The following is a 24,395-nucleotide window of genomic DNA, read 5'->3' as shown; positions in this document are numbered from 1 at the left end:
TTTGCATGAATGATGCATGTGGCATGGAGCAGCAATAACAACGGCAATCTACACACAAAATACATGGCACAATACAGTTTAACAGGTAAATACAATGTAAACAGGAACGTAGAAGTGGTGCCTTAAAAGGCTAAAAAAGTGTCAATCAGGGCCTGTTTTGGGGATTTCTGCCCATAAAGGCAGGAAGTTACTGTAAGGATTGCCCTGGGGGCAGGCTTTGCTGAGCCATTGTGCAGTCAGATACCCTCCTTCCCTGGGCCTGACAGGAACAACACTGGCCAGCATCTCAGCTTGTGAAAAACAGAGCGGCAGCTCAAGGGAAAAGGAATGGTGGGTCAGATGTGACCTGCATCACTGCCTAAAGGAGTGGTGGGTCAGATGTGACCTGTGTTACTGCAGAGTGCCATTTCTGTCTGTGCAGTGTTTGCTGTCTTGGGGAAAAAATGGTATCTTTTTCCTTGTTCCTAACACACTGGGTGGAGATCCCATGGTGGGCCCCTGGTGTGTGTCAGTGCACGAGTGTGCACAGGGAGACACACACACAGACACACAGACACACACACACACACAGAACCGTGGAGTTGTTCATCACCTTTCTGTTACTGTTTAGGAACTTGTCAGTTCCATTTGTAAAAGATCTCACTGCTGAATTGGAGTGCTTGATGAGGCAGTTGAAATTTGGGCATGAGGTATCAAAGCAGAGCGAGCAGTTGGTGCATCCCTGCGCTGTCCTGGCTGTGCCATGCAGCAGGCAGTGCCAGGAGGGCCGTAGCAGGAGGCTGCCGGGGAGGCCGGAGCCGCGGGAGCCGCGCCCAGGTGTGGGCACACCGAGCAGGCTGCGGGCACAGCTGTGCGGCGGCCGCGGGAGCGCGGGGCAGGCCGGGGCACGTGGGGCCCGGGGGCTGCAGCACTAAAGGTAGCACGGCTTAGACACAGCTGCTCCCCGGCTCGCCTCAGGCACAAATCCAGAGATCCAACGCGGGCTGGCTGTGCTGGGGGCCGAGGACACGCAGCCACTTCAGAGACAGCTGCACGCCGCGGCAGCTGCGCCGGGCTCCCAGTGAGGGATGAGGACAGCAGGTATGGATTGAGGGCCCCACAAACAGCCTCCATTAAGCCACGAGCGCTTTTGAAGGGCTCCCATCAAACAGAGCAAGTCCGCAGCAGGAGATTTCGGCTGCAGAACCATGTGGTGTTTTCTGCACTAACAAGGTAATTTATAAATGATGCATTACCCTGTGTCTGTGCTCCTAGCTAGACTTCCTTCCTTTTTTTTATTAAAGGGGCAAAGAAGACTGAGCCACAGCAGTCTGGGCTACTCTCATAAACCAGTTCAGTGTCCAAGGATCTGTACTGAACTTGTTTTGCCAGGAGTCTGGGGCTGCCCAGGAACACAGCCTGGCACAGCAGCACAGCACCAGCCTCAGGGGCCTAACTTGTCCTCTAAATCCTTGTGTTTGTTTTCCAAGTCACAGTTTAGCACCACAAGGTGATCATCAGCGATTTGGATTCTTTGTCTGAGCTTCCTGCAATGTGATGGTGGCTGAGACTCTGAACCTGTGTGCATTTATGCACACAAACACCTTTAAGTCCACAAATAGCCCATGGCACTTGTAATGAAGATTTTGCCCTATCAGGATGGAAATAGGAGTCAGTGGTAAAGGAAGAGAAAGACTGTACTTCATTCTAGGAGAATCAGAAGAGAGGAGAACTATAGAATGCTTCCAGGTTGTACTTCCATATACAACCAGCCTTCTAAACAGGAAGACACTGGTACTTGTTTTTAAGCTTGTTAGTTTTTTCCTGCTTTAAAGGTCTTTTCTAATAATGGCTGCAGAGTTACCACAAACATCTATTTAAACTGTTACTTTTGAGCATCTCTGCATAATACAAAAGTAATACATTCTGCACGTGCAAGATGTGGCTAGCAGTGCTCCCTCCAAAAGGAAGCTCCTGGTCACTGGAGTCATGCCCTCTCCCTGTAGCCTGATTTGCTTTCAGGAGGGTCTGGCTGGCTGCCTGGCAGGTGCCCATCCCGACTAGAGTGGCTCTCCTGGCAGTCGGATTTGCTGTCAGTCAGTGGGAGCGGGAGGGACCATCTTGCTGAAGAGAGGATGTTGTGCTGGTGTCAGGAGAAACAGGGATATTTTCCCAACTACGTAGGCAGCAGTTCTTGGCACTGCCTCCCTTGGTGCAGATGAATCTGCTGCTCTCTTGAACGAGCCTTGGGGACTCATCCCTCTTTGAGCAGTGGTAGGAATGAGAGAGCAGGAAGAAGCCAACCTGCCTGTCAGTTCCAAGGCCATGTGGCACGGGGTGGCAGCCATGGAGGAAGGAACGCCAGTGCTGGGGGCAGCACGGATGTGCCATAGGTGTCCCACGGCTTCCCTGCCAGCACATGAGCAGTGCAGCCCCCCAAGCCAAGCCAAAGGAAACCTTTCCCTGGGCAGGGCAGGGGCTGGTAATCACAGAGTGTCTCACTGAACAGGATTCCCAAGCAACAAGCACATTTGTTTTCCTCATCCTCACGACACCTTTCCCATGGAGTGAGCTGCAGTAGAGTGATGCAGCAGGCCTGTTCCCCTGGCCAGATTATTCCTCCCCTGTGAGCTGGCGGCACAGGGCAGCTGTCCGAGCGGCTGGCCGGGATTCGGGAATGGCCGCTGAGCTAATCTCCAGGCTTTGCAGATGAAGGAGGCAGCAGATAACAGGATTAAAGTTTCCCGACCCAGGGTTTTCACAGCCCGAGACGCGGGCGGAGGGGGAGACAGAATGACTTCTGTCATTAATCTTAATTGATTGCCAAGAGGTTTTTAATCTGGCTTATTAATTAGGAAGGTCCTTAACACACTGTCTACATATCAACATCAGATGCTCTTTTGGGACTTTGGGGACATATGGCCTATCTATATTTACATTCACACAATTTACACATACATACATCGCTGTATGGGAGCTGCTCGCATGGGTAACGCGCACGCAGCGCCGAGGAAGCGTTTGCACTCACACAGTCTTTAGCAAAAGGGGATGGAAATGAAAAAACACCTCACTCAAAGGTTACATTCCCACACTCTGAACTCCCATACCTCTGTTTATATTGATATGTGTGTTAATCCAGATCAATTTTATGTGCCATTTATCTAGATTAGCATTCAAATGGCATTCTTGGTATTGCAGATTTAAGTGAGACATTCCAGTGTTCTTCCACAGTGACATGGTACATTTTAAAAAGTCCAGGCTGTGGTTCCACTGCCATTTTGGAGGAGATCAGCACAAATACTTGATAAAACAGAGTCAGGTGATGCTGGAAATAGTGACCAGAGCCAGAGAGGCTCTGAGATGGGAGGTGGTGACAGAATGAGGTGAACAGAACTAGGCTGGTTTCTCTGTCACTTCACTGGCCTCTAACTTCACTCCTCTAACCAACAGCAAAGGCATGTGAAAACACCTTGGAAAAGCTGTTTCTATAAAGTGAGTTTCTGTCTCACCTGGCAGGTGTGCTATTACTGACCATAGCTGTGGCAGCTCAAGCTCGTTCAGTCACCCAGGGTGAATTGTTACAAACCTGTGGTAAACTGCAGCTACTGGAGTTCAGGGCATGTTCAGATGTGCCCACCCAGGCCCTGCCAACCCAGGGCTCTAAAGCCTGTAAGCAGTTGCACACGTTAATCCTTTTGTGCACAACATTATCCAAAAGAAGGCAGGGGGAGGGAGCTGTTTTCCCCTACAGCTCTTCAAAAGTTGGGTAGAACTACAGTGCACATGCTGCTGGATGTGACTGCTGCATGGGAGAGGCAGACAGTGGGGAGAGGGAGAGGAAAAGTGATCCAAAATTACAGTTATTGCCTCTGATCTTATTAGTGCATTCCCATAATTCAAAATTACTTTTGCTCTGAAATCAGTTTTTGCATGTTTAAGTGCATTCTGACCTACAGATCCATAAAGCGTTAACAAAACCCCCGTAACACTTCAGTTGTTTGCATTCTAAACTGGGCAGGTGTTCCCCAGCCAGAACATTTCCTGACCACTGGCTGTGGGCTGGCTATGCCACAGCCTCCTGCAATTTAAGCACAGTCTCCAAGGAAGGCAATGCAATGCACAGCAATGGTTACCAGTGCTGCTCCCTGTCACAGAGGGTTTGTGGTGCACACAGGCCTGTCCCCTCCCAGTCACTCCAGAAAGAATTCTGTAACTTCTAGGAACTGGTGGGCAAATGCTACATGAGATCAATCATTGCAGTTCAGGTGGGCTCAGTTCCTGCCAGGCTCCAAGCCGTGCTGGACAGGTGACCAAGGAAGGGAAGCAGTGTCCCTGGCCTGCAGCGTCAGGACAGGTGACACATCTGGCTGTGAACACAACCTTGGGGATGAGGTGACAGCCTCCCTAGGATAGCACTTCCCTGCTGCAGCTTCATGGGTGCTCTGGGGCTCAGTACTGCTCCTTCCTAAGTAATGGTTGTTCCTCAGACACATTTCTGTCTGCAGTTTTCTCCCACAGCCTTGCCCTGTCTTTATTTGTTAGTCCAGCAGGCCACATGCAGCAGTGTAAAACAGTTTGATCCAATGAAAAAGGGGTAGATTTTCTTGGAGTTCATTATCACCTTTTTCCAGTGGAAGAACAGAAATTCTTTACTAGTGTGAAATAGAAGTTCCCTTTCTGGATGCAAACTGTGCCTGTCTGAGCAGAGAGGAAGTGAGGGTGCAAAGCACACAGGAGCTTGTAGCATGTTTTGTATCTTTCTGTACCTAGGTAGAAGGATGATACTTTATTTTACATTATAGTAAAACATAGAACTTAGTAAAATCTGGAAAGGCTGTAAAATGATCAGCAGAATAAGCATATTATGATCCAAAAGAAAATGGTTATTTAGAGTTGAACATTCAGAGCAGTGTCCAAGGTCTCTGAGAATATCAGTCCTTTCTGGGAAGGATGTTCCCAGCCCAGTTGAGCACCCCTGAATTTGGGAATCCCCCAGAAACTCTGAGTAGTGCCCCCCTGCTCGCCCAGGAGACAGAGAGGATGTCTGAAGGCACACCCTCTTACAAGGGCTGCTTCCCTGCCTCTCAGGACTGCTTGGCTGCCCTGTTCCCATCTCTGTTTGCCCCCTTGGGGAGCTGTGGGTACCTGTCTTGAACCTGGAGTATCTCCCACAACCCAGCCACAACAGTCATAGGCCATTTGCTGCCATGCCTTTACTAAAACAACATCTCTAGACAAAGGCTCCCCAGTGAAGTGGCCAGGGCAGTGATAGGAATGCTGGGAATGTCCCTCCCAGCCCACCTGCTCCCACAGTGGAGCAGCCATCAGTCCCCTCTGGTGACATGACTGTGCCCCAGCAGGTGGTTATAGGTCATCGGGGCCAATCGGCTCCATGATTACAGCGGCTCAGTAAGGTTTTTTTCCTCTGATACCAACATTTACAATAAAAAGGAAAAGTGTTTGAAGGATTAGGGGAATATAATGGATGTAATTTTTCCATTGCACTTAGGAATCTGTGCATTAGAACTGTGAGAATTCTCTGAAAGAACTCTTCCTCCTTCCTTAAATTTTTCCTATGCTGGTTGTAATTAAGGCCCTTTCCTCCCAAGCCAGCCACATGCCCAGCTGGCACTCTGTGAATGCTCCGAGGCACTCTCAGGGCGTGTTTGATGTCAGTCTGTCCTGATTTATAAATCCATGAATGCTCTGCTGAGAGAGAGGAGAGTAATACTAGGTTTTGGCTCGAAGAAGTCAGGAATAACGCAGTGTGCTGTGTCCCCCCCGCAGCAGGGAGGACGTGCCTTCCCACTGGGCCCTGGCCATACATCCCTAGATGCAGTGTGTCCTCTGGGCAGAGCAGCAGGGCTCTCCCAAGGGACAAGGGGAACTGAGGCACATGTGCAGAGCTGATGTGAGCCCCAAGTAACGAAGCAAGCCCATGGCCAGAAGGGGAAGGAGAGATGCCCCTGGTGAGCCTTGAATACCAGCTGGGAGCAGAGTGTCGCTGATGTAGTTAAAGGGGTTCACAGTGCATTTCTAGGGGGTGAAAATGGGAGAGTCACACTGTTAAAACAGTGACAAGGGTATTTGGGGCCAAAGTGGAGCAACATAAAACAGGTTTTCTCCCATGAATACACTCATTGCAGAGCTTAGGGCGCAGAGATTTCACCTCGTACCCAGACACAAGCCAAGCCAAGTTAGATCTTACACCAGTCTAGAATGAGCTACACAAAGCCCCTACAGCTATCAAGGACTGCACTGCTTAGGTAGAAAGTTGTGGCACGGAGCTTTGTTCTTGAGATGGCTCTGAGGAGCAGTTTTATGAATAACTGCTTCAGCTACTGAGCAGTTCAGGCTGAGCCACGTGGCACCCCCTGTCAGCCAGGAGAAACACTGACACTACTGATCCCCTGGTTTGTCCAGTGCATGCTCAGGGACAGCGTTTGCCATGCATGCCAAATGCTGCCGTCACTGAAGATGGCTTGGGAAGGCCAGTTTGGTGCTAATGAGATGGCTGGGAGAAGGGAACTCCACCACAGCGGTGGGAAATGGAGCTCTGAGCTCGCTGCCACTCTGGGATTAGGGTCTGTCCCCAGCCTGTCTGACATGGCCTGAGCACCCACAGAGCCCTCAGCGTCTGCAGCTGGGCACCTTCCTGAGCATCCTCCCACTGGGGACCCTGTTCCCACAGAACCTGCAGGAGCAGCAGGAGATGTGCCTGCTCGGGAGGTGACACCAGAGCACTGCACAGGGGTGACCTGACCTGCTCGCACCTGCAGTACAGCCATGCTTCCTGGTGTGAGAGGAAGGGCTGGGCTTCCTTTGGCACCAGGGCTACAGGTCTGTCTGTTTCCATGGTGCAAGTTCAGTCACACGCACCCCAGCTTCCTGAGGCTGGTATTTTCAGATGTGCTACTCAGATCTATTTTAAGGGTTCTTCCCACTGCAAGTCTGTGATGAGCATTAGAGCTTTAAAGCACTGCTTTGGGAAGCTATTATCAGTAGGTATTAATTATTGAACACTATACCTTCTGGAAAAGTTGTTTCATCACTGGAAAGTGACCTTGCTAGAAGAGGCAGAGGGAAAGAGAGGCGTATGGTGCCTCCTGAGAGCAAGTGGAGTGATGCGTGGCAAGAGAAGACACTAAAGATTTATTGTCTGTGGCAAAAGAAACACAGATCTCTGCTTGTGCAGTAAGTGTTTTTGACATCATACGCCATAAAGAGTGATTGGATGCTGTAGTTAAAAAGTGTTTCACTGAAGGGAAATAATAGACATTTTCACAGTGCTGTGTCTATTAAGCGTCCAACTGCGTGGCTGTGCAGCTGAGCTGGCCCTGATAACTCCAGTGCTGGAGTTCAGGCAGTTCTGAGTTAAAAGGCAGCTGGATGATCCTGAGAGAGGACACGAAGAATTTATCTCTCTTGAAAGAAGATCCCTTTTGACCTTGGCTGGTACAGGTTATTGCCTGACAGCACACCACTGAATGAGTTCAACATCAGCACTGTTTGGACGCCTGGCATGGAAATGTCATTTATTAACCTGGCCCTGGCCTTTTTCCTGGAATTTCTCTTTTTCCCAGCTGTTAGTGCAGCAGTGTGCTTGTCTCTCAGTGACACTGGGAGTTGGACTTCTCCCTTTGCTCCTGTGGTTTAAAAACCCCAAGAGAAACAGGTGTTCAGTTTAAAATAAAAGCTGGGGAGAAGCCAGAACTCAGGCTCACCTCTCACCCTGTGGCTGCCTCTGCCAGGCTGGAGAGCGAGGTGTGGCCAGAGAGCTCCTCGATAAATCATCATTAAGTCCACATGCAAATACAGCAGCCCGGCCCAGGCGCACAATTAGGCACCTAATTACGGTGAAAACGCAACTGCACACTTTGCTACAACAGCCCCGGGGCCCTGGGAGCCGGCCGGCCCGTCCCTGCCCTGGGAGGCGCTGGGATGGCACCTCTGGAAGGGGTCCTGTGAGGGGCAGAGGTGTTCACGGTGCTCAGACAGGGACTTGAACCCTTAGCAGCTGAGGGAGGAGCCCAATTCCCAGTCAAGAAAAATGCAGCGTACGCGTCCTGTGCCTGTTCAACATCCTATGATGCATTTTCTGTATTCTTAAGTCTTGTAAAACCAGCAGTCCCTTCTCCTTCATAACATGCTGGTAATTTCTTGGAAGGAATTTGAAGGAATTCCTGATTTGGAATTGAAAACTTATACTAAAAGTCTGAGAATAAGAGTTGTTGGAGAGAATCTACTAGCCAAGGAGCGAAGATACAGTCCTACATTAAAAAAAATCATAGAACTGCTAAAATTACTGCAGTTTTTAGTTTTAAAATGCACATAATTTGTACAGTCTGAAGTGCTGCTCAAAGGAACTCTGTCTGTGTCAGGGGATCTTCATTAGGTTTATTCTGTGAGCACAGTAAAACCAGGATTTCTGTGCAGATTCAGGAGGAGAGGCTACCTGGGCCTTATTTCTGTCCATTTTCACCCCACCTGCCACAGTCAGGCCATCAGCTGAGAGGTGTTTGTGTTTTGTTCTTGTGCTCACCACCACTACTTAATCCTAAGGAAAGCATCATTTTGCTTAGGAAAAACACAGTGTTTCACGTGTTTTGCAGTTTCTCACCCATGCTTCCAAAGAACGGGTCCATGTCCCAAAATCCCACCCAAAAATCCAGTACCAGATTTGGGAATATTACCCATATTTGGGAAAGCCAGTTTCCGTGCTCTTTGATCCAGCATATGTGCAACCACAGGGTTATTACCTGGGTTATAGACACACCTGCACTTGTAAGCTCTTGCATCCCTGTCTCAGGATTTCCCATCATTTATACCATCTCTGTGACAGAGGAGGAACTGTATTTTCTGATTTTCACTACCAAGTCTGCAGTGATTTATTCCTATAGGCTCTAACTGAATTAAAATCTTAATTAAGCTTATGCCACTTTTTTCTTCATTTTAATTAGGAACAGCCAATTCACTTGTCTGGGGGAAGGAGAAAGAAAAAGATAAAGAGCAGCAGCACTTTTTTCTGTTCTTAGTTGTATTAATGAAGGCATGGTGAGAATGTCCTCCCAAAGAGGTACCACAGGGCTGGACAGGTAACACAGCACAGCCAGTGCTGTGGTACAGGAAAGCTCAGTCTTCCACAGAAACACTTTCCCTGAGTGTTTCCTGGTGTCATTTCACACCTAACTCCTACAGTCCTCACTTACAATAAGACACCAGGAAACGACCCATTACAGTGCTGAGTTTTTGGTGTAGTCACATTGAAAACCCTCTCAGATCATCAAGTCTGCCCACCTGCCCAGCACTGCCAAGGCCACCACCGACCCAGGTCCCCAAGTGCCACATGCACAGGCCTTGGAACACTTCACAGAGAAGCATCACTTGTCTGTCCTGCTCATGTTCCACCTATAGCAAACCGTACACAGATCACACAGGTTATGCCCCGAGCACATTAGAGGTTTGTACTAAGCTCTCCTAACTTACCAAACGCTGCCATCAATTAAGTGTAAGTCCCTCACTTCTAGCAGCAAAGGGATTTTTGTGTGCTCCTCTTTCCGTGTTTCCTGTTCCTTCCTCCCCAGCCAGCCTCTTCAAAGGCGGCAGCTTTGCACAGGCGCAAGCTGGTTCTTTGTGTGGAAGCCCTGGATGAGTTTGTGTGCTCCTCTACAGGGTGGAAGATTTTTTTCCACACACTGCCCCACAGGGCCTGTGGCAGAGAAGTGGCCATTCCACAAGTTCCCCTGGTCTGCAGGGGAATGTGCTTCCACCAGCAAAGCTGCTGTAGCAGGGCCGGGGGCTCAGGCTTTCCCAGGGCTTCATGGGGTGGGGGAACTGTCCCAGGGGGACCTGGAAGCTCCCAGTGCTCCTTGAATCTCCTGCTCAACATTTGCATGTTGACATTTTCTACTTAAGGGGCCTTTTGGCATCTCTGGCATTAATTTATAATGCTGTGATAGTGGGGCAGCAGCACTGCTGGAACAGCCTTTACTTTAGAAAGACTTTGCTCTGGAATCTGACTGGAATCAGTGCAGAGACAGACCACATTCCAGCTGCTCCTGCTGGGATTTTTGGTTTGTTGGATTTTAGTTTGTTGAATTTTGAATTTTTTATCCTAATTGTTTGGCTTGATTTTATAAGTGTATTTCCTAACTGTATTTCCCAGTATCTTTGCATTTCATACGTTCTAATGGAGTGTTACATGACACTGCTGGATTTTGTGCACCTTCCTGTGTGAACTGAGCCCCGGGATCAGTCCAGGAAAATAAGGGCTTGAATTTGTGTACTTGTTTGGCAGATGTAATTCACAGACTCTGAAACCTCCTCTGGTTTGTGTGAAGGTACAATTTGGACCAGGGGGTTTTACACAAGCAAAGTGGGCTTAAAAGTGCCGTTTATGTCAGTAAGGCCTTGCAAGGGCTAAGGACAGACCAGCTGGATTGAATTTTATTACAGCTGGTACAAGAAGCCTTTACAACATGCGTGGGTCATTTAAAAATTTTAGAAATCATTTCGCTTCAATCAGCCCTTCATTAACTGCAGTTAAATGCATGTAAACCATTTGAGGACAGTTCATAAAGCTATTTTTACTCATTCATCTGCACCTGTTTGAAAGTATAATTTGAAATATGCAATGAATTACAATAGTTGAACCTGTGTTTCATTTTTGCCAGAGAATTTTTATACAGAAGTTTCTGATTTGTCAGTGCAGGCTTTGGTTCTGTTGTGCTTTCAACTCCAAAGAGCTGACATGCTCATCAGTGAAAGGATGTAGAAAAGGCACCAATCTACCCATGTTGCAATTAGATTCAGGCTTCAGTCCATGTGTGGCTGCAGCTTCGGAAGGTAATTGCGCACACCTCATTGCTTTTTAGTTCTGAATGCTGCTGTGGTAATTTACCAGGTAATTCCAGAGACAAAGTCTAAATTATCAGTGATTTCATAAAGTTTAAAATATCCATACCTAGCAGGAGGACACCGGGGCATTGCCTCCTGTCTCCCAGACTGTGAGTCCAAGAGTCCTAGAAAAGCCCCAAACCCAGGGGGAGCAGGGTGCTGGGCAGCCCACGGCTCAATTCTGTGTACAACAAACATGGTGTTGCTATGGCAACCACGCTTCATTCGGCTCTGTAATAGCTGTGACAAACCCCGCCACCTTTCCCAAATTCACCATTTATCACAGCATTCCTACACTTTACCTCCAGTTAACCGTTCCCAGCCATTTCCCAGCTCTCACACAGGGATTTTGTGGGAGCTGTTCCTTTCCTCTGTCCAATCAAACCAATCTGATCCCTCAGGCAGCTTGAATCTCTCAGGGTGGGATAATTCGAATTTTTGTCAAATCCTTTAGAACTCCACTGTCCTCCTCCTGGTGGCATTCCCAAGTGTCTCCTCAGTCAGGAGGTAGCTCAGGACAAGGCTCCCAGTGACACTGATGGGGGTTATGCTATGCCCACACACCCTCTGGAGGGTGCGCAGCTCCTTTGGGGAGATCTGACTGTGCCCTTCCTCAGAGCCAGGGCTCAGGCTGGCCTCTGGGAGCAGCCCCCAGCCTTGCCCCAGGCTCTGGGAATGCCCCCGAGCACAGTGTCCCTGGCAGTGCCATGCCCCAGCCCCAGCCAGCCTTCCAGGCCAGGCAGATCTCAAACAGTGGGGAGTGCATTCCTTGGTTTTCAGTGCTGCTGGATGGATGCCCATCCTGGCCTGGCCCTGTGCTGTGCCCAGGTGTGTGCCCCCCCAAGCCAAGCCATCTGCACTTCCATGCCCAGGAGCAAATCTGGGTCAGCCCAAGCGGGAGGGGAAGGGCACTGGGCAGGGACCTAAACACCCAGCACATGCTGCTCCTTTTCCTTTGGCATCAGTGCAGCTTCTCAAGAGAGGCCGGCTCAAGTACTACCCAAGTACTCAAGGCTGATTCCTCAATGACCTGGAGGAGCTTCCTTCCTTAATTCCAAAGCTGACAACTCCATCACCACCTCAACCCAGCTGTGTATAGCTCTAAGCTCTGGCCAGCTTTACCCACGCTTTAGTGAGGGCCAGATGTTCCTCTCTCTCCACAGCTCCTCTGAGTCATCTCCCATTCTTAGACTGGCCTCGAGGGTGCTTCCCCCTGCCTGGTAAAAAACTACAGAAACCTAGAAGCTTTGGATAATGAAGCAAACATATTTTTGTGGTGTGGTGTGGGCAATTTTTTTTTCAGTCTGCTGCTGCTAGTTTTTAAATATAAAGTATAGCATATGTTTAACACAGAACATATGGAAAGAATGAAAAAGCAAATCTTGAATTCCAAGTATTGTATTCTAAGTGGAAAAGACTCCATAGTGTGAAAGTGGTCATTCAGAAAAAAAAATCAGGAAGAGGTACTTATTATGTGTAAATACTTATAAACTCAGTTATGAGGAGGAGAGGTCCTTCACTCTGGGGAGTGTCCAGGCACACACAGAGGTGAGTCCTGCTTTGAGAGGAAGGTATGACTCCCCAGCCTTGTTAGGAAGGTATGACTCCCCAGCCTCCTGCTCAGCTCAGGAGGCTGCTCACCACCCCTGCCAGGAGGTCGTGTGCTCCTTCCCTGATGAAAGTTAGGCTGGGTAAGGTACCTTATTTGTCTGGACAGACTGACACTGCAATGATTCAATGAATTTCTATGCCAGATAATTCACTTCTAAATTCTTAGCATATAGTTATGTTCAGTGTAAGAACTCTTGCATCTGTATTTCTGTCTGCTCTTGTACTTTGTACCTGCCTGTGTAGGACAGATCAATCCAGACTTTCAGCTGGGAGTTCATGATGTCTAAATGTCCAGACTCCATCCACATGGGCCTGGGTGCTGGGAGCAGTTCAGCTCCCTGCACAGGAACAGCAGCAAACGCTCCCCTGTCTCATTATTGATGGGGAGAACTCCTCAGAGGCCATTTCACACACAAGGTTTTTTTACCAGCAGAGACCCCGAACAGAAGGCAAATGGATAAACCAGCATGGCCACCCCTGGATTCCCTCCTGCTCCTCCCCTGCTCACAGAACCACGGCACCGCTCGGGTCCAGCGCTGCCCTGAGGGAAACACTGCACAGTGCAAAGCCCAGCATTGTCCCCAAACTGTCCCCAGACTGCAGCAGCTTCTTTCCCCATGTCCCAGCACTTTGTCTCTCCTCCAGAACACAAAGACAGGGAGAACTGGCTTGAATGCCACAAGAGAGGTATTCTCTGTTACTTAGAGAGAAAGGACTCAGGAGTGGCAGGGAGGGACCCCAGTGCAGGTCTGTGCTCCCCAGACCCACCAGCACAGAGGAAGCTTCAGGTGCCATCCCTACTGACTCTTCCTCCTTCCCCCTTTCTCTCCCCCCTCTCCTTTTGTGTGCAGTCCCAGATAACTGCCAGTCACTTGGCCAGGCTGGCTCACAGAAGGTGCAGCAGGCACAGATGGCACTAATGCATAAATGTGATCTAGTGAAGGGATGCCAGCACCAACCCCCCACAGGTTCCAAGGAGCTGCAGTGCACTTAGAGGGATACGGGGATTGGCAAGGTGAAAGCTGAGATTTGCAAGAGCTCACTGTTCCCAAATCAACAACAGAACCCTACAGCAAACGTGCAGATTTCTTTATTAATTTAGCAAATGCACTTAATGCCACCCTCTCTGGGTTTATGTGTAACAAAGCCCCTCCAAAGCCCTCACTCACTTTAATTACACAAATTAAACTGAGCAAAGGGAAAAAGGCGAAAAAGGCAAAGGTGGGAACTGAAAACCAGAAAAAACTCATCAATCTGGTCTCATTCCCATGTTTGAAACATGGCACTGAGGGGTTGGGAGTCAGGGGATCTGAACAGGGTCTGGCAGCAATGGAGTAAATTCCATAAATACCTTGTCCCTGCTCAGCACTCAGAGCACACAAACACCCCACCAAATCTCTTTTTCCCGTAGTCACTGGTAATGGACATTTAGGAAGAATGCATAGGGAAAGGAGTAAACTCAGCCTGATGGTGTTTCCACAGGACACCTCTCCTGAATGCTAGAGAACAGGGACATCTCCACAGGCACATCTGTAGCAGTGACTTCTAATGAGGAAAAAACATCTCAGGGAATACAGCCTCTACTCCCAGGCCCCCTTCTCAAGGCAGGAAGAGAGGACATCCCAGTGCACCCACACTGGGGGCTCCCGGCACAGTGTGTGACAGGCCAGCCTGGGGGGCCAGGAGGGAGCCCCTGACAGACTGAAGCCTGTCACTGCCCAGTCCAGGGTCCTCCACATCCCAGTGCCATGAGCCTTACACAGCTGCCTTTTAAGAAACTATTCCTCATTTTCAGCAAGGTGCACAGGAGAAGCAAAGCCTAAAAATTAACAGAGCTGCTAACTTAGTGACACTGGCACCTACGGGGGAGTTGTAGCAAATGCCTTGGCAGTATAAAATCAGAGTATGCTGCTGGGGAGTGGGATGCCCAAATACCTGAAAAGTGTGAATTACTAATCCCTTTGGCATTCCAACCAAAGTCTAAAAATGTGCTGGGGGTTTGTCTGCAGGAAGAAGAATTTACTGTATGGTATCAGGGAAGCTGACGTGGCCGAGGGGTGGGGAACAGCCTGGCATCGTGTCCTTCCTGGCCCAGTGCTTGGTGTCAGCAGCATGGAATTGTCACCACTGTAGGGCTGGGACAGCTGGGTGACAGTGGCATCTAGAGGGCTGCCACGTGCACTGTGTGTGTGCAGAACGAGGGTCCTGCTGGGCTCTCCCTTCCCATCTGCAGGGCCAGACCCAGCCACAACCAAGTGGGCACAACCTCAGGGAGCTGCCCCTCCTGCCGCAGCCTTGCTAGTCTTCCTCCTAGGAGCCTCCACTTAAACCCTGCCTACTGCTTCAAACAGATGGGCATCTTCCCACAGAGTTTCTGAAGTGGATTTTTTGGTTATAGTATTTGTATGATAACTAGCTTAAAATGATTTCCATAGTGTCCTAAATACCACAGAACTGGGCTGTCTTCTCTCCTTACAAGCAATTGCCATATGCCAGTCAGGTGCTGTATAATCTGTGGGCCAGGATCCGAATGCTGTGCCACCACTGCTCTGTTATAGGCTCACAACACATGCCTGGATGACTTATACACCTAAAGCCATAGAGCACCTGAGTCTTAAATCTCTGGGCCATCTGAAGAGAGTCTCTCTTCAGAAAGGCCCAGGTTAGAGAGCTGATTAGGAAAAGGACACTGGGAAGTATTCCTAAAAGAAAGGGATTTTCGGGGGCCTGAGCTGAGGTCATGATAGAGCAGAAGTGGAGTTTAAGGAGAACAGGTCTTCTGACAGTTCTGGTTTATCTGTTCCTACACCTGATTTCAGAGGAGGATAAATTACTTTCTTCTCACAGTGGTTGCACAGAGGGGAGGAAGGAAGAGTAATGGGAATATTTAACTTGTGCTTTAGAGACGCCATCCCTAGGAACTTCATATTTCTGATATTCTTTGTTCTCATAGATAAAAAAAGGCCCCGAAGCTAGGATTTGCTAATTTATGGTTTCACCAGGCCAGTTCTTGATTCTATGAGACTTGAAGTGTGATGCCTCTATAGTAGCAGATTATCTTTCTTTTCTTCCTAAAAAAGACATACCATACTCAGGAAGTTGTTTAGGATGCTGACATGAGGAAACTGGCACTAGAGATCCGGCCTGGTATCAGTCTGTCTAGAGACACCCTATAACATAAATGGGGTCCCCATTCACAGCAAGGATTCGTCCCAGAAGATTTGGGAAGAGCTCAAAGAGCTGAGACATGTCTCGGAGAAAACATCTCCCTTGTTCCTCCCCACATGCTGCAGTGCTGCACGTGTGGCTCTCGGAGCTTCACCTGGAAGCATGAATCACAGTCTGACCCCCCAGTGTCCCATGGAAGGAGTGGGAGCTGTCCCAGGGACAGCATTGCACATCACTGTGGAGATGGCAGGAGCTGTGTCCTGGTTTTGGCAGCATGTGTGTGAGCGGCTGAGTGTCGGTGCTGGGCAAGGTGTGCGCTGGGCCAGCGCCAGGACACAGAGCACCTTCCCTCGGGCAGTGACACGGCCTCGCACTGCCTTCCAAGGACTAAGGAGAGCTGAAGGAGAAGAGCCCTCCATTGGCAGGCGCCTGCAATGGAACTGAGAACGTGCCCTTCAGGAAAGGGTCACACCCTACCTGGTCCGGGGGTACTTCCAGGGAGGCAGCAGTGCTGGGAGTGAGGGAGGCTCACTGCCAAGAGTCAGGAAGAGTGAGCTAGGGCGCTCGCTCCAAAGGATCTGTGCTGGAAAAATAGGCACTCTGCGGGCCATTTCCACATCCTTCCCTTTTGCATAAGCAATGCTTGCCTTGCATGAGGAAAACAACAAACTCCTGCCCTCTAGAGACAGGAGACCTCCAGCTCTGCTGAATAAAATATTTGCCACAACCTCCTTTTGAAGCAGATGCTACAAACGCAGCCAGTTTTATCCTCCCCCAAGGCCCATGGGCCGGCTCAGCAGCTCGGCACTCCCTCCTCCCAGCCCTGGAAGGCCGGCTCACAGGAGAGGCAGCTTGTCACAACCATTCTCGGTCAAGGCAGGAGTTTATTTGGACAACTGCTGAATACAGCAGTCACGGAAAACTTGGCAAAGGAAAGAAATCCCTCCCTTTTCTCACTACCCAAACCTGTCAGGGCAGGACGGTCAGTGCTGATGCCAGCCCAGCGCCCATTCCTGCCCACTCCCTGGCTGCCCACAGCCCTGTGCCATCTCCATTCCACCTTGCCCACGACAGGGTGCAGGGCACCGGCACGCAGGCCAAGTGCAGGTGGTTCTCGCTGGGTGCGAGAATAGGGACAGACACAGGGAGCTGCAGAGCCCCTGCACCCGGATCCCGCAGGGATACACCCCTGGTGACATGCTCTGCCAAGACGGAGCAACTGTGCTGACTTGCCCATATGCCCACTTCCCTGGGCATAACTGCTGCTCATGGGTAAAAAGCTGCTCTAATGGCATTTCCTCCCAGCTGCCAGCACACTAAAGACACCCTTGGCTCCCAGGGTGTGCAGTGCCATCCATGCAGTGAGTACCAAGTGGGTATGAGCCACCCCATGTGCCAACAGCAGCATTTCACACATTAACATGCCCTGCCCTCCTCAGTGTGTACTCCAAGCACACGGCTAAATTACAAGCACTGAAAAATAAAATCTTCCAACCTAGCATCTTTAAACTACCTCTTTGGAACCTTTCCCTGGCAGGTTTGGTTTGTTGGCCTGTGCTCTGAAATACAGCATTTATCAGGTGCGAAAACATAGGAACTACTTTTTAAAACAACTTAGTCCTATCTTCCTGCCCTTTTTTTCCTGCAGCTAAAGCAGGTCTAAGGGGTGGAAGGTGGCTGTGAGGTACCTGTAACTGTTCAGCCTTTTCTTGGGTTTCCTTGGGAAATCAGTTCCTGGACCCCAGACCTTGTGACCTTTGGAAGTTCACGTCCAGGACTGTGGGATTGCTGGGAAAGATCATGAGGTTCATGCATGCATGCTATGGAGGCTACATTACATAAATCTGAGGAAAATACACAAATGAACATCTCTTTCCACTGAAGCTGCTGGTAAAATTTGTTGAAGTAAAAAAACAAATTCTTGCTAGGGCCCAAAAAGCACCATTCAGTTGTAGTTTATTTCTTTTCATGATGTTGTGTTACTTTAGGAAGCCTTTGAGCCCACCCTGTGGTGTTCTCAGAGCTCCCCTCAGCTCTGTCACAGGTGTTTCAGCCAGCAGTTCAGGAATTCTGGGAAAAAGCTGCCTCAAGGAGCCCCAGGAGCAGATCCTGCTGCCTGCAGCAGTAACAGTGGTTCAGAAGCACTCCTTCTAAGGAGTTACTGCTGATGAATTGTGTGACAAACAGTCTGTCCAGCAGCAGGTCATACTGGGAGGCAGCTCTCCAGGGGTTAAAGTCCTGCTCCCACACCATGGCTCAGGGGTCCCCAGTAGGACCTCTGCAGGTGCCACCTGCACAATGGCAGCGTGGGGGCTCTGCTGCAGGTGACAGGAACAACTGGCAATGGATTTGCCTGTGGCAGCACACCTGGGCACAGAGGAGGTCTGAGTGCTCAGAGCCTGGCAGCACAGCCCTGGGCTTGGTGTCAGCAGGATGGGAAACCAGTTTCAAATGCCCACGACACCCTGAGCTTCCCAGGGGGCTGGGACAAGGGATGACCACATTGTGGAGGACAAAGAGCAAAGGGGAGGGAGATGATGCCAGCACCCAATCTCTGAGGGCTGTTCGGAGCTGCACAGGATGGCGTGGGTTAGCAGCCCTTCTCCACAGTAAAGAGTGATCTAAAAAAAAATAAACGTCCCTTCAGCTGTACACTTGTCAGTGGGTATTTATGGGGTGATTGAGTGTTGTAACTGAAATACATCCCAGGCAGCGGAGCCAGGAAGGAGCGGTCAGATTTAATGCCAGAAGGATTTTAGTGCCCACATGGGCCAGGTGACACAAGCTGTAGGTAATGCTGCTTCTACCACCTCTGGAACAGGAAGGTCATTGAGGGCCCTGCCAGACAGCGGGGTTTGGCCCTGCACAGGCGCTCTGGCTCTACTCCCACTGCCCAGGGGAAGTGCCAGCATCAATTCAGCAAGGAAACAGGACTCTGAGGCAGGTGCTGCCATGCACTGGCACCTCAGTGCCCAGTTTGAATCCCTCCCAGCTTTACTCCCACAGAATTCCCTTTTACTGTCCCCATTGCACACAAGTGTGCAGTCCAGAGCCCATGCCTTATCCCAGTGAGCAGCAGATGGGGAGGTAATGACTCTGAAGAGGTGTGGAAAGCAGGAAATGGCCTGTTTCCTTGCATTACCAAAGAGGAAGAGGTGTATGCAGTCCTGTCTGTTTGTGCAAGGGCTACAGGGAAGAACCCACTGCCCTCAACTTGGATCCTTAGAAGGAGGCCAAGTGCAGGCTGGGCCACAGGGTGTATGTGAGAAGAAACAGAATCAGATAAAGCAGGTTCTTGCCTGCTGACCCACACTGCAGCAGCAGCCTGGGCAGGCTGTCCTGGGGAGCTGTTGGGAGCAGACTGCTTCCCGGGGACAGGCTGTGCTCACAGGGATGTGCCTGTGGGGGATGGAAGATGCTCTGGTAGCGCTGTGACGATGGGGCAACAGAAACAACACAACAGTGTTCAATACATGTTTTGGGAGGGACATTATTCTGAAGCCCTGTCCTTCCTTGTGGCTCTGCAGGCACTGATCACACACAGAGAGCATGATCATTGCCAAATCCCAAAAGGGCGTGTGCTCCTCATGGGACACTGCAGCCGAGGTAGGAGCACACGAGTCTCAGCAATGGGCAGTGGGGATCTCAGTCCTCCAAGGCCAGGAGAAGCCAAGCTTTTAGGACATTGGGTATCACATAGAGCGATGACTGTCCAGGCAGGACAGCACTGCCAAGTGCTCCTCTGGGAAAAGCAGTTGTTCTTAATCCTGAGCCAGATGCTGAACACATCAGCAATGCCACCCATGGAAATTTTTCCCACAGATACAACTATTCAGCATGCTAAAAGAAACACGCAAGGACAAGCACCCAAGACCAGGCAGAGCAGCTCAGCCTGGAGGCTCAGTGCGGTCACATCCCATCCCAGATCCAGCCTGCTTCACCTGCCCTTCCTGAATTCCTGATGAACATTGGAAGGGCTCCAAAGGAGCCCATGCCATGTTCTCCTGCCCCTGCTGGAGCCCAGAATTCCACTGGGATGGCGGGACAGCACCATGTGTCTGCTCACACACACACAGACACCCCAAAGTGCTCGTCACACCTGGCTCACCGCAGTCAAGGGCCAAGCTCCAGGCCCAGGGTGGACACTGTCCCAAAGTGATCTCTCCTTCCCCCTTGCCCCCAGCACTGCCCACAGAGCCTTACGGCTTGGAGAGGGACACAATGGGGAGAGCTGCTCCTGCAGGCCCCTCATGGTGCCTTGTTTTGGGCATTGCCAGGTGAGGGGCTAACCTGGGGTTTGGTGTGAGCACCCACTCTCTGAGATCCCCTGTCCTGTAACTTAGATTCAGTAAGAAATTCAACAACTAAAGAAATGGCTTTGATGTCATATAAAAGAGTTCCTTCTTAGGTAAACCCCCTTGCCATAGATCTCTCCTGTTTTTTCTTGCTGTTAGAGACCTGCCACATTGTTACCCTGCAGTACCTCTGGTGTATCTGTGAGCTTGAAGAGTGGGGTTTTTCCTGTTGGATCTGGTGCATGGAGACAGATCTTATATTCCCTGCAAAGATCACAGAATGCATGCATAACTCATTTTTTAATTACTCTCGTGCTAAACCACTAATTTAGTGCAATTTCATACAGACTACATGTTGGTATTGTTAAGGTTTATGAGCCAGTGATTTACAAGGCATGGTACGTCAGAACTCAAATTGGTCGGATTGATGATTTAATTGAGCACAGGGACATGAGTGCAACAGTAACTCCCCACCCTGGGGTATGCTGGCAATGCCACCAGGAGGAGAATGCACTGGTGAAATTGGTTACATGGAACATGCATGTTTTAATTGGGAAGTCCAAAACCAGACTGGTGAGACTAATGTTTAGTAAATAGTGCTTCTACTTAAGTAAATAGTTGTCTCTGTAAAGGTCAGATTAATCAGAAGAAGAATTTAATATTCTGTTTCTAAAAGCTGGTCTCTATGATGACACAGATATTGCTGCATGGGAGGTTTTGGATGCCTTTCAAGGAAGGACTTACATGAGTCCAGAGCTTTTTCTCCACACCAGTTTGCAGGAGACAGTGCTGTTGGTCACATCACTGAGTTTCTAGTAACAAAAACCTGCAGCTTATATTGATCAGAAGTGATAAACCCCTAACAAGTGAACACCAGCCTTTCATCTTCTGTCTGCCTCAGTCTGCCCATCTAGAATGCAAATGGTTGAACTTCCCACTTAAACTGACAGTCTGTTTGTTATTACATGTTACATGTCTGATGCTGACAGTGTTTGGAGAGCTGGTGTTTCTTAGGGCTCTGAGATTCCCCAGTTCAGGGTGTTCTCCCTGCCAGTGACAGGGGCAACAGTTTGCCTGACCACACAACTTCTATCTCTCCTCCCTTCTCCATGAGTCATGGAATAAAGAAGGTGGGGGCAGAGATGTGGGAGAGAAGAGGGGAACCAGAAAGGGCACTGCTTGTTTAAGGTTCTCCCGTCTCCCTGCTCTGCCTAGAACCACTCATCCTGGCAGAAAAGCCATGTGGATATGGCACTTGGGGACACGATGATGGCTTTGACAGTGATGAAGGAATGGTTGGACTAGGTGATCTTAAGAGCTCTTCTAGCCTAAAGGATTCCATGATTTATCTCTCTGCATCTCTTCTACATTTATAATACAGATGGTGGCAGCTAGAAGTTCTTACAGTTCCTGTCCCCACCTTTTCACCCATTTTATATTTCTTAAACAGCTGACAGAAACAGAACTGAAACATTAGGAAACCCCTTGATGAGAACACTGCCCCTCTCATGCCAGCCAAGACCTTCTTGAGTCATGCCAGATAACTGTGTGCCATCACCCTCCTTGATACCCAGAAAAACTGGAGATCAAACTAAATGAATGACAGGAATATGAAACTCAGCCCAAATTTAATTTGGCAATTCCATCATCTCCCAGGTTTGAGAAGAAAGCAGTAATTTCCCTCCAGCAGAGCATCTCTTAAAGCAGAAATAAGGATTCAGAACACAAGCAGTGCTGCCTGCTCCAAAGCCAGCACTGTTCACGTGGCACCATCCTTGACAAATGCCTGTGACCAAAGGGAAGGATTTGCTGCTGTGCCAGAGAGCTGCTTTGAGGCAGCACACCAGGCTCCAACACCCCATGATCCTGTAAGAGTTTAGGCATTTAAAAGAGCTCCAAATGAATAAAAAAGATTGAAGATTTTGCTGTTGGAATGGTTTCATTTCAGCTACACTGAAAGCTGTCAGGATTCACCTGGACCCCTTTATGGATATGGCATCACAAGAAACCCTTTTTCCTTCTGTGCACAGCAATTTACAGATCCTAAGTACAGAGTCTGTAGGTGCAGAGCTAGGGTTATTGCTAATAAAATGCAGTTTCAGATCAGCAGCAGCTCTGCTAACTAACAGTCACATCTATCCATGTTCACTGTGTGAGGACCTGACTTAGGGGAGATTTGGGGGCAGGATCTGCCTTCCCCATGTTCTTCCCTCCCCACAGTCAGATGGGTTTGGGTTTGCTCACTGCAGCTTGACAGAATTTGTGAATTATGCTCACAGAAGGCCTGGGAGTTTCAGAATGTGTCGCCCATGTCCTCATGCTTGCCTAGAGCCTGCATTTGTAAGGCAAATGTGGTGCCTCACTCCGGGTAATTTCCATTAATTCTTAAAAGGTTTTTCATGGGTTTGTTATTTTCCCAAACATCTGAATTTCAACAGCCTCCTTCTAGCATCCAGCAACCTCTGTCTGTGTGCTACTCCACCAGTAACAGCTTCTCTCTTCCCTCAGGGCCGCTGTATCAACTTCACCCGAGTTCCCTCTCAGTAGAGGAGAAGAAGCAGATACCAGGAGGAGAGACAGCCACACTGCCACTGTCCTACCCAGCTGAGAGAACCGAGCCCTTCCTCGCATCCCTTGGACCATCTTGCAGCCCAAGCTCCACAGGTTCCTGCATCCCTGCTCCGGGAGCCCGCGTTCTAATTCCACACTGGTGCTCTGCCCGTGCCCCGGAGAGCAGCACTGCCATGTGTGCCTGGCTCTGTGCACCACCAAAGGGACAGCACAGACACCAAAGATGAGAATGCTTTTCTATTTTTTGTTATTTGCTGTTTTTTTAAGGACTACAGATTCTCAGGACGCAATGTGCTTTTAGCGGCGACGCAGCGTTCCTCAGCTGCGGCGCAGGCACGTGGTATTTACACAGGGACTACTCGCCACGGGCACAGGATAACAATTCCCACCAGGCTAAGCAGGCGCAGAGCCAAGTGCCTCAGAGCCATGTCAGATTCCCAACCCTTGCCAGCTCCCTCCGTCGTGCCTTACGGGAACCTTCTGACTGGAAATCTTGTCACTCTAACACTGAAAAGTGCACACGCATGACAAAATGTAGACAGGATGCCTCGAGGTATTGGTAGCGAGCAAGACTTTGCCCTTTAGTTTTTGAAGACACCTTTCTTTCATTATGCACCCGGGACAGGAAGGAATTACTAGAGCGTTATTCCGCGGGAAGACAGCCTGTAAGCAGAGATCTCGAGCCGAGTTGGAGGGACTGATGCTTCAAGACCTTGACACTGTGGCTGGTGGTTTTTTCCCCTTTCCTGCATTCACAGTTCAGTAGCGCATAAAACATCATCATCTATAAACATACCTAGCAGTCGTAGGCTTGTGTATTTTTTTTTAGATTAAAAAAAGCAGTAGCCACTACACTGGTATCTCAGGGTTTTTTCCCCCCGCAAATCTCCAAGGGCTCTTCAGCGTCACAAGCCAGCAACCCTCTTTGCATGAGAATTTCAAAGTTTAATTAATATAATTAAAGGCAACAGCAAGCAGCAGCCTGTGAAGATTTTGCTCATCTTTTTTATGCCTTTTGACATTGAATGACCTATTACTGTATGTGCGTTCCTCAGTGGCGGAGGGGGCGCCGAACGTTGGGTACGATTCCGAGTGGGAAAGACCTCTTTCCATCAATTCGGAAATTAAATTTATGGGAGCGCCGGCCATCACCAAACATCGACAATGTATGTATTATAATTTTTAGAAAAACCAGTGTCGTGTCACGTCGACGATGCCAAATTATGTTAGCGTGAGCGGAAACACTGTGGGGGAGGAAGGAGGGAGCAGCTGAAGAAAAAGGCTCAAATGATCCAGTCACTTTCGATACTGTACTTCAGAGGCAGAATGGATATTCGAGTCGAAACCTGACAAAGCGCGCCCGCTTTGATGGGAACTGGTATAGACAATGACCAGTGGCTGGGTCAGTGGGATGTCTCTCTGCGAGCAGGAAGGCTTATCAAATGACACTAAAAATAAGTTCAACAACCATCACGTTGGAGGGGAAAAGGCGAACATTTCACATTTGGTGGGCATGAATGTGCGCAAGATGGAAAGAGCAATGCGGAGCATCCTGGGCTAATTATCTCCTTTGTGCTCTTCATTGGAATCGCAAGGGACAGAAATAATTCTCTTGGTCCATGTCCAAATCTGTGGCACTGCCCAAAGATGCCTTTACATTTATCCACTCGCTTACATCTTCTGCTTGAGTTTATTTATGTCACTGGTAGCCTCATCAGCAACAGCCATGTCTGCACATTAGACTATAAATAAAATTATTATCTAAGTTTCGGCCATTATTTCCATCTTCTACTCCCCCATAGCCTCCCCATCATTCCCACATCTCAGACCTCTGCTTTCCAGTGCCATGGTGACCCATGGTACTGACTTTCAGAG

At 49.4% G+C, this 24,395-nt stretch overlaps 1 protein-coding gene and 1 long non-coding RNA gene across 7 annotated transcripts in view; one reads left to right on the top strand and one right to left on the bottom strand.

Moving 5' to 3' along the window:
• The window catches only part of ANTXR2 (ANTXR cell adhesion molecule 2), a 76,780-nt gene extending 53,280 nt beyond the window's left edge, over positions 1-23,500 (top strand). For both annotated transcript variants that reach the window (XM_054633669.2, XM_077176920.1), the window contains exon 17: positions 22,458-23,500. In XM_054633669.2, coding sequence (XP_054489644.1) covers positions 22,458-22,496 — 39 coding nt within the window. In that variant the 3' untranslated portion in view covers positions 22,497-23,500. The remainder of the gene's footprint in view (positions 1-22,457) is intronic.
• The window catches only part of LOC143693929 (uncharacterized), a 107,932-nt gene that overhangs the window by 13,372 nt on the left and 70,165 nt on the right, over positions 1-24,395 (bottom strand). The gene's annotated exons all lie outside the window — the stretch shown is intronic.

Source organism: Agelaius phoeniceus, chromosome 4, assembly GCF_051311805.1.
Source record: "Agelaius phoeniceus isolate bAgePho1 chromosome 4, bAgePho1.hap1, whole genome shotgun sequence".
NCBI classification, from domain to species: domain Eukaryota; kingdom Metazoa; phylum Chordata; class Aves; order Passeriformes; family Icteridae; genus Agelaius; species Agelaius phoeniceus.
This window is presented reverse-complemented; position numbering and strand designations above follow the sequence as displayed.